The sequence below is a fragment of the Gekko japonicus genome, unplaced genomic scaffold (assembly GCF_001447785.1).
Source record: "Gekko japonicus isolate JY-2015 unplaced genomic scaffold, Gekko_japonicus_V1.1 scaffold325, whole genome shotgun sequence".
Lineage (NCBI taxonomy): Eukaryota > Metazoa > Chordata > Lepidosauria > Squamata > Gekkonidae > Gekko > Gekko japonicus.
The window spans coordinates 156044-166556 of NW_015164674.1; the positions used below are offsets into that span (position 1 = coordinate 156044).

General features: G+C 41.0%; 1 protein-coding gene across 2 annotated transcripts in view; it reads right to left on the reverse strand.

The window, feature by feature from the left end:
* Positions 1-8082: 8082 nt before the first annotated feature.
* A1CF (APOBEC1 complementation factor) overlaps positions 8083-10513 on the reverse strand; it is a 26133-nt gene continuing 23702 nt past the window's right edge. For both annotated transcript variants that reach the window (XM_015409261.1, XM_015409260.1), the window contains exon 11: positions 8083-8234. In XM_015409261.1, the coding sequence (XP_015264747.1) occupies positions 8083-8234 (152 nt within the window). The remainder of the gene's footprint in view (positions 8235-10513) is intronic.

The following is a 10513-nucleotide window of genomic DNA, read 5'->3' on the forward strand; positions in this document are numbered from 1 at the left end:
CAAAAAACAGCTAAGTCTCTGGCACACTTGAGTGATTAATTGTCTTCTCCCCCTCCCCGTCTCTTTAAATCACAGTTCGGTTTGTTTACGTCTGGGATTCCTCCCGACGCCGCTGAGGGGGGGGGGATCGGAACTCACTTTTAAAGCTTCTTCGCTCGTCTCATTCTCCAGTTCCTTGACAGTCTGATCACAGACTCCTTTTAATTAGGCTTCATTCGCTGACCCGCTTGCTTGTCCCGATCGGCATTCAGCTATGCTCGGTAAAAACCGAGCCTCTCAGGGGGTGGACCGAATGGGGCAAAGAGGAGCGCCTCAATTCTCCGGCTTAAAGCCGTTGAAGAGGTCGCCCTTCCAGTGCCCCCGGCTTGGAGCCCCTCACTGAGGCTCACCTGGGGGTGCCACTTGAGGTGACATCCCTCCAACACCCCTGGAGCGCGGAACGCCTCCCCCGTTCAGGAGAGAGCCTCCACCATCGCTGAAGCCACAGACCGGAAGTCCTGTTTTTAGACTTCTGATTGGTTCTACAGCCCTAATACTGTCCCATATCCTTTTTTTTTTAACAAAACAATTTTATTGATTTTTATCAAGGTAACAGAGAACAAACAGATTAGTGAATGGAAAGTCAAATCAGTTACAGAAACAACATGGTAAGTACATTGTAAACAAGTCCTGGACGGTTAATTCTAGCATATTGAGTTATAATGAATTATATATCATAAATTTTGTTTTAGATTTGAAAGTGGTCAAATTAGGAGTATTGCAGTAGTAGTGATTGTTTCAGATTCTACACTAAGATTTAATAATTTTGCATAATCAACAACGATGAAGACCTCATATGACTGACAGTTTTAAATGAATTGCAGGATTTGATATTTAACTTGTGATATAGTCTCCCAATTGAACTTGTCTATATCTATGTTATCCAGTATTGGGGACCAAATACTTAGTGGGTTGTAGAATTCACACTCAGATTGGTGTGAAGAGTCATAAGTGGAAAATTTTTCCAGCATGAAGATGTCCCAATTTTTGTGTATCCATTGCGTAATTGTAGGAGGTTTGGGATTTTTCCACATTTGAGCTATTACAGTTTTGGCTGAGGCTATTAATATGTTGATCAATTTTCTTGTCCTTTCAGGTGGTTTGTCCTGCGGCCATAGGTGGAGAAGCAGCAATTCCGGATTTCGAGGTAAGTCGTAGTTGGTAAGTTTATTGATGTGTGAGACCATATCCTTGATTGTATTGGCTCACTCTGTGTAATCTGCCTTACATTCAAGTGAGAAATGTGCCTTAAATTCAAGTGAAATCTGCCTTTAAGTTCAAGTGAGAAAGACAGACTATAAAGAACCAGTTTGGTGTAGGGGTTAAGAGCAGCAGACTCTGATCTGGAGAACAGGGTTTGATTCCGCACTCCTCCACATGAAGCCAGCTGGGTGACCTTGGGTCACTCACAGTTGTCTCAGAACTCTCTCAGCCCCACCTATCTCACAGGGTGTCTGTTCTGGGGAGGGGAAGGGAAGGAGATTGTAAGCCACTCTGAGACGCCTTCGGGTAGTGAAGGGCAGGGTATAAATCCATCTCTTCTTCTTCTTCTTAAAATAAACAAAAATAAAATAAATGTGTTTTTAGACTGTCCCTATTAACTCACCACCCTAACTTAAGGGATAGGTTGGGGAAAAGTCACTTAAAATCCGCAAAAGTGCCTTTTCTAGGATATCTTGGGGGTTCTCTTGGAAGCGTGAGAATTAGGGCTCTTGTGAAAGGGAGAAAGAGAAGCAGCAATAAGATTTGAAAAATGGCTGGGCTTTTCTCCCCCTCCCCTCCAACAGGTCAGGGGCTAGACAGATTTCAAACAAACACTGTTATCTCAAGCTTTGGCAAGACCTTGACTGTACAGAACAATTTAACATTATCTGCCCTGATGGACTGCAGTTGTACAGAAAGGAAAGATTGCTGGGGGTGATATTTTCATTCTCTAAACTCCAGCCTTCATGGATTGTGCTCCCTAGAGCCTAAAACCTAAAATAAAATAAAGGCCACGTACAAGCCCTTCCAAATACTCAAGTCGTGTATTGGGCCTTTTTAAAGATTAACAGTGCCATCCTAAACAGAATTACACCCTCCTAAACCTGCTGACCTGCCAACCTAGCAGTCTGAAAGCAAGAAATTGCAAGTAGATAAATAGGTACCACTTCGGTGGGAAGGTAACAGCATTCCGTGCGCCTTGGCATCTAGTCATGCTGGCCACATGACCACGGAAACGTCTTCGGATAGCATTGGCTCTTGGGCTTGGAAACGGAGATGAGCACCGCATCCCTAGAGTCGGATTCGACTGGATTTTGAGCAGCCTTTACTAAGCCTGCTGAAGTCCATGAACTCAGAAAGGTGTCACTCTGGTCAGGACAGCATGAGAAATAGCCTAGTTTTCCATATATATGATTCTACACATGCTTCTGATCAGTGTTCCCTCTCTGTGGTATTTGCTTGGGCAGGCAGTGCACGAGAGGGGCTTTTGGGTGGAAATCAGTCTACGTGGGCAAGGGAGCAGGGTTGCCAGCTCTGGGTTAGGGGTGGGGCCTGGGGAGGGCAGGGCTTAAGGAGGGGAGGGTGGCTCAGCAGAGTATAAAGCCATGGAATTAGGGATGCCTGCCTCTAGGGGGACCTGTGGATCCTCCAGAATTACAGGTCATCTCCAGACTACAGAGGTCAGTTCCCCTGGAGAAAACAGACGCTTTGGAGGGTAGACTCTATGGCATTCTACCCCATTGAGGTCCCTGTCTTACTCAGGCTCCACTCCCATATATCCAGGAGTTTTCCAGGCTGGATCTGGGAACCCTACCCCCCATCCCTCGCTGGTGGCCAGAGGGGTCCTGGCAGCCCGACCTCGAGTTCATCCTCCAAAGCAGACATGTTCTTTAGGGAGGCTGATTTCTGTCGTCTAGAGATCAGTTGTGATTTCAGGAGACCTTCAGGCCCCACCGGGAGACTGGCGACACTAGTAGGGGCATGGCTTATGGCCTTCTTCGTCTCAGACATCAAATTTTCTCCCACCCTTCCTCTGCGGAGCTCAGGATATATCAAATTATCCCATTTATCCTAATAACAACCTGATAAATTAGACTGGATTACACAATAGTCAGTTTACCAAATCGACTCAGCTGAGCCTCATGTCTTGAGCTGGTCCTGCATGAAACAACCCCCCCCCCATCTTTTAGCTTATCTGTTGTTCCTGGACCTCCTTTGTGGCTATTCTCCTGTTTGAACCCTCAGTACTGTTCAATGATGTGCAGCAAAATAGAATATGTATAATTAAAATATGGCAGTTGGAGACATCGTTTTCCTAAGGTATGTGTGTGTGGGATGGAATTAGCATCTGGAATGGGTATTTCTTTGAAGGCCTAGCTTTTTGAGCTATATTTCTCTATGAAAAATCTTACCTTGGCAGTGTCATTATATCTGTAATATAATGATTTATGAAAACAGCTGCCTTACAATGAATCAGTCCATTAACCTTTCTAACTGCAGTATTGTCCGCTCAAGTCTTTTCACACATTTCTCAGAACCAATCCAGGTTTGCAACGGAGTGAACAGAGAGCTACAGCTAATTCTGAATCTCTTCAGTGTACCTATAGATATTAGTTACAACTGCACCAGATTTTTAGGCTTATCCTTGATGGAAACAGGTCTCAGGAATAACCTGTTGGAAGCTGAACCTGGAGTCTTATTAAATTAGGTTTACAGTTTTATAAGAGCTAAACCCTAATATTTGTTTTTGAAAAATATGCCTGTCTTCCACTAGGTGGCATAATTCAAATTCATTTTGATCAGCTTAATGCACAGTTTACACAATTCCATCCACCTTTGCCCATAGACACGATTTATCTTAATTGCTTTATTTGCCTGTTTGGTATCTGGTGGGAAAGTGCCAGTGTGTATCAGTGCTTTACAGAGTGTCCATTAAAAATGTGGCAATTGCTGATTTAGATGGACCTTCATTTATGCCTTGCAATAAATATTGCATCTGTAGTTGTTTCCCCTCCCAAACACAGGCATTCAGTTGTTCCTTCAGCAGCACATCCCCAGATACGTTGAGCTTAATTGGGTCCAAGATTCAATATTTGGCATTCAGCTGGCATGGGAAGGGGTCATGGCTTAATGGTAGAGAATCTGGTTTGCATACAGAAGTTTAAAGGATCTGGTAGGAGGTGATGTGAAACTCCTCTGCCTGAAACCCTGGAGAGCCTCTGCCAGTCAGAGTAGACAATACTGACCTTGATAGACCCATGGTCTGACTCAGAGTAAGGCATAAGTTCTTTTTTAATTAAAGTATCTCCAGGAGCATGTTCAGCCCCTGGGTGACAACCAGGGAGAGCTTGTATAATGACAAAAAAAGGGAGTGTGCTTATTCCACTGAAACCAGGTTCCTTCCACCCAAGCAAGGCTTTTTGCTTCATGGAAGCAAGTCATGAGATCCCCAAAGCATTGCTCAAATCTTCCCAAAGGGCAAAACAATTTGTGCCTACGTGCTCAAGAGTGTACCAGGTTTCTCTTCCCTGCAGTGATTCCCTATCCAAACCACAAATATGATTGGATGTGTTTGACTCAAATCTGTTCTACAATAAGTACAACTATAACTAGTATGACCTTAAACATTCTTATATTATTATTTTTTAAAGCAAAGTCAATTCACTAACACACTTGCTTCATAAGCCAGCACGGGTCAGGCTGTGACAGAATAAATTAATACAATGCATGACAGGCAGAAAAGAACCTTCGATATCTACTTTAGTGATTCTTGGTGTGAGTACAGAGAAGACAAACTAGTTTGTAAATCTATGAAGAACAATAAAATTGTTACCACAAAAGTAGAAGCAAATGGAATTACCTCAGTAGATATTAAGTGTACAGACAATTAGTTTCTTTTCAAAAGCAGACAGGTCAAAAGCTGCAAAAGAAGATGACACTTGTATATCAGGTTTCAGAAGTTTAATAATTTCTTAGGTCATTTGATCACTGTTTGATTTGCAGAACAGCTTTACCAATGATTTTTCTTAATTCACGATTCGCACTTCAAGAGATGCAAACTTATGCTGTCTTTTCGAAACAAACTGTTGCTCTAAATAAAACAACATCTACAAGTTCACAGTGCTGGAATTCTATACAAAGACCTTACTAAACATACACACATATACAAAAAAAAATATAAGTGCTTATATGCACGCTTGTTTTTTAATACTGTTTATGTGTCTTTGGCACCTGCTAACTGTTTATAAATAGAGAGGGGGAGTAAGGGAGGATAGATAGTCACAACAAATAAAAATCCAGGAAAAATATTCACCCTATGGCAATAATTTTCCTTAATATTACTGTAATTCTGGGGAGCAGTAATTTCCCTTAATTTTACTGTAATTCTGGGGAGCTCTGACAAGCGGATCAACAACCAAAGAATATGGTAGGATCAGTGTTCATTTCCCTCTAAATGCCTGGCATTATGTGGGTGCTTGGGTGTGTTCTCATGCCTGTGTGTTTGTGCATACTGAATGTATGTGGGGCGGGGGGGGAGAGACTGGGTTCTGGGAGACCCTCTGTACTCTGGATCAAGCCCTGTGCCTAGGTGAGATTACAGAGGAATCTGTTCAATAAAAGATTTCATTTCCTACTGGGATGAAATTCAAATAAATAATCAGATGACCCAGTGAATCTTGCTTCAGAAAGTAGTCTGCTGTTGCATACGATTGAAAGCTCTCTAGCATGCTTCATAAAACTGATCCAATTCCCTGCACTTGGGGAAATTGGTGATTCTTAATAAGTTACATACCCATTACGGAAAGCACAGTGATCCTCCACTGTGGTGACACTAAATTCCAAAAGGGAATGAAATACAGGGGCTTAAATGGACGTATAAAAGAGACACTGGTCAGGAAGGACCATGCACTGTCAGTCTCCGGTTATAAGTCAGGGGTTCCAAAATTGTTGCTGTTCCTGAAAAGCCACTCATTGTTTCTAGTAGCAGCAAGGCCTGGCTTTCCTACCTTTTGTTCCACAGAAGGAAAAGTAAGTGTATCCTTTCTGTAGCCACTGTTGGTGAGCTGGTTTTATAGTGCATATGCCAAGGGATTTTGGACACTGACCTCAACATAAAATGCAGCCTGACCTTTTCAAAAGAGGCACTGTACCTTCCCGTTATTTATTTTTTAAAAGTGTGACATTAAAGGTTTTACCAACTGGTCATCAGAATTAATTTTATGGTCTATATTGGCTACCCGGTAGCCATTTTGCAGATCTCTTCTAAAATTCAATTGATAGTGATACTTTTTAATAGAACAGTTAATATAAAAAGACACTGGTTGGTTATTTCAGTAATTGATATCTTTGGCATGGGAGACTAGCAAAGGATTACTTAAAAGCTGAAATTTTCTAGAACAGGCTGAAAAATAGACACCTAGGGGGGAAAAAGATGGCAGGTTCAAATCAACCAATAAGACTATTCACTATCAAGAACAGAATGTAGATGATAGCCAAGAATATCTGTGCTGGTAAAGCAATATAAAGCATAGTCTATGCTATAACTGGAAAATCACTCTGACATTACAGAGTTCCTAAGGATTCTCTTCCCCAAAAACTCTATTTCTATTGTCTTTAACAATTGAAGGAAAATTGTGCATTCAGTCATAGAATGACATCTGTCAGGAATCTGCTTTGGAAAAAAGCAAGGGAGAGAGATGTGCTCATCTTTGAGCCATTCTCATGTTACACATAAATAATGGTAGCAGATGTGTGAGTTGCTACTCTTGCTTGCATTCAGTATAGCTGCTGCTTAACAGTATCGAAAGCCAAGCTTACTCTTTACTATAATCAAAAATTGTTCTGGTTTTTCTTTGAGCTGTGTTCTGCTAGGATTTTTTTTTTTAAAAACCCAAACAAATGAAAACACTGTGCCGCCTTTGAAGCCCATGAGCGTATCATCCATTTCAAATCATTTGTGATGATATGATCCCATTTTTAGTCTGGAAAGCAACAGAAACATTAGAAAGCAGAAGACACTAGAGGGGATGCTGTATTCTTCTGCACCAGCGACACAAAACAGTGTTCTGTCTTTAAGGGGATACTTTCCTGTTTAGTTTTAGTTGAGAGATGTAGTCTCTGTAGCATTTTCATTTGGTTTACAAACATGGTTAAAAATACATCCAGTTTAAAATCCCTTGTGACGATGGCATAAGGTTGTGGGCTTAAGACTCATTGAACACAGTGGGTTTTACTTCTGAGTAAAGATGATTAGGACCAAGCAGCGTGTTCACATTGTACATTTGGCACTAACAACTTCAAAAATAATTACTCTGCCCCTGAAAAACCATTAGATCAGCTAAATAAGGTATCTGAACAAGAATGTTGTGGGGGTTCAACTGATTTGCCTTTGAAACACTATGGTCATATGTTCAGTTTTTTGTCCCCTACCAGCATGAGAGACAGAAACACTTTTTTTCTTTTAAAGGTAAGAATGGAGAGTCTCAAAAGAGCTAGCACCTTTGAAATGGCTGGTTTTCACTGTGCCTCTTCTAGTAGACAAGGGCCACAATCCAAAATGGTGACTGCACCTATTGGAAACATCATGGGTAGGACACACTGTTGCTGTTGGTGACTCCTGGTACACCCTCAAAAAGAATTTATAACTGTATAAAATGCACAGCCACCAGGAAATTGTTGGGTGTAATAGTTACACACGCCCAAATGCCTTCACACTCTTTAAAATACTACTGAACATTTTCCATCAAGGATCATTATTTGTAAACACAAGCCCCACATGATGCATTTGAGAAGCTTTCTTTTTCTTTTCGAGGTTATAGTTATTTCCTTTTCAGTATAAAATGACTGTAAGCCACTTTAAAAAGTTATCAGTGTTTAGCATTATTTATTCTAACTAAACTGCTAATCTACCAGCGAAGAATTATCCTTCCATCAATAAATTTGCTCAATCATTAATTCAAAATCACTGAGTCTGTCTAATTATTAGCTTGAAGCAGCTCCTGTCCCCTACCTCAGCCTAATCTAAGGCAAAATGCCGCTTTGTTTAAAGCAGGGTTATTTCTAAAAAGCTCCATATGCATCACTGCGAGTAGCTACTGCAAATGCAGGATATGCTTCGTACGCTGCATAGGTGGCCAGATCTTGTCCTAGAGTCACAGCTTGCTTGAGCTGAGTGGCTGCCACGGTGGCTGCTGCATTCGCAATGGTGTACCCTGCAGGGAAATGCAAAAATAAAGCATGTTTTATTGTTAGGTGAAGAGGACGGCAGCGCTCCTGGATTCTTCTTCTGAGGGTGTTCCAAGGACTCTGTTTTGTGATTTTAATCATACGTGTCTAAACTAATTAATACAAGCGAAAATATAAGCCAGCAGATATTAACAGCATGAAGATAGCGATACGACACGTAGAAGTAGTATACATGTATTTTATGTTATCAATAACTGTACTTGGTCATAGGAAAAATGCTTGTAAGCGTGTGACATTCCCCTGTGTATAAGTGTAATTATACCAAAGAGGGTTTTTTTTAAATACTAGGCGAAGGTACTTATATATGTAACCAAAGTTGATGGATTTTTACACACGATTTTAAAATTCCAGGATTTAATATAATTTTAGCTTTTCAAAAATTGACCTTGATATTTCCATATATGAGGTTTTTCTTCTTTTTTCGACTTCTTTGGTTACCTGGTTTGTTCTGGGTTGAAACTTTTTCTCCCCACCACCCCTTTGTTGTTTATTTTCACTAGGCAGAGCAGACGATACTGACCTTGATAGACCAGTGGTCTGGTTTTGTGTTAAGCAACAACTTCACGTGTTTAGAAGGTGAACAGATGCATATGGACAAGGACCTCCAGTATGTTGGCCACAGTTTGCGGAGGTCTCATTACAAGAAATACTTTGCACCACTCCCATGCATGGTGGGTGACAGGCAAGGTTTGACCACAAATGTTTTTCTAGGATGGCACCTTACAATACTGTCATGCAAATATGCAATTACAGAATCATTAGATATACTGACTTTTTGTGGTGCAGGTAAACTCAGATATAGGCGTAAACCAAGATCTTTGGCAAAAAGAAAATGGATTAGTATGGCTGCATATTTGCCCTGTTTCCGTATGTGTGGAGGACAAATTGATGGGCCTTTCCTACTGTAGAACTCAAAGACTCTGGAATTCCTTGCTGCCTTTCTCTGTATTGTTTTATTTTTGAAGTTTTCTTTCCAATCACAGATGATTTTAATGAAGTAAGTTTCTGAAGAGGAATATTGCTTTTGCTGACTTTTACTATTGATGTGTTTCTTATCAATAGCATGTATCTAACTTGCTTAACTAGTCTAAAATCAACTTTCCTATGGGCAATTTTTGTAGAAAAGTGGCAAATGCAAGAGAGGGGTGAAACCTGAGATGTTTCCTTTACTGATGGGTAAGGAAAAAAAATATTTCCTTTATGTGCCCTTACCTTAAATGGGTCTTGTCCATTTAGCAAATGTCTAGTAGCTTTGGTTTGTCAGCAAATATCTGTTAGATTGTCAGATAATCAGCATAATTTCCCCAACCCACTCACACTCACCCCCAAAACATCTATTTCAGACTAATCTGTTTTGCTAACATTAAAGACAATTTGTTACTGGACTACTGGCACCTGATTTGGTCTGAACATGGGTTTCTCACCCTTCCAAGTCAGAAGTAATGGTGGGTAAAGGAAAGTGAGAGGTCACTGTAATTAAGTCGTAAATGGCTCTGCCTTCAATAAAACATCAGCATGTCTTACATAACGCGGAAGCTTGAGCAAGCCTAGACTATTGATTTTTCTGCAATGACAGGAAGCGGGATGGATTTTAATTTTTTTTAAAAACCTCTGATGCTCCTGACCAGTTCCATATTAATGAACAGTACCGACTGGTGTATATTTCCAGTAATACAAAGAGTCGGTATCCCATCATGAAGAAAATGTACTTAGAGTGGAGACAGTTTTATTTATACTGCCCATAATACCTATAAACTGGGTACACGACTTGGTCCCCCACGTCTTCTCCTTTTCCTAATCAGGGTTATAATATAATTAAAGACTCTGTCCTAACGAATTCATTGATTATTTGCTTGGACAACACTTAATACAGTATTGTCAAATGGCAGTGTACATGTAGGATTTATTTCCTACTGATGTTGCCTTTCTATGGAATCAGTCAGGATCAGACCAAACATGATGCAGGCATATCCATGAAAGGACCTCCCCAACACTTTGTCTTGAAAATAGCTCCCCAGGGACTCAATTTAGACAGGGGCCATAATACAGAAGGGGGGGGGTTCCCTTTTGTAAGGATTCGCTGAAATGGATCCCTCTGAGCTGCTAAATGGGGGAAGGAGTTAAACCCCTCTCCCTGTATGCTGGGGCCCCAGTCAGTTTCTGTTTCCCTGTAGAAATTCAGGAAATAAATGCACACATATACCCCTGCATCATGCCTGTCTTCACCCTCCCTCCCTCCCTCCCT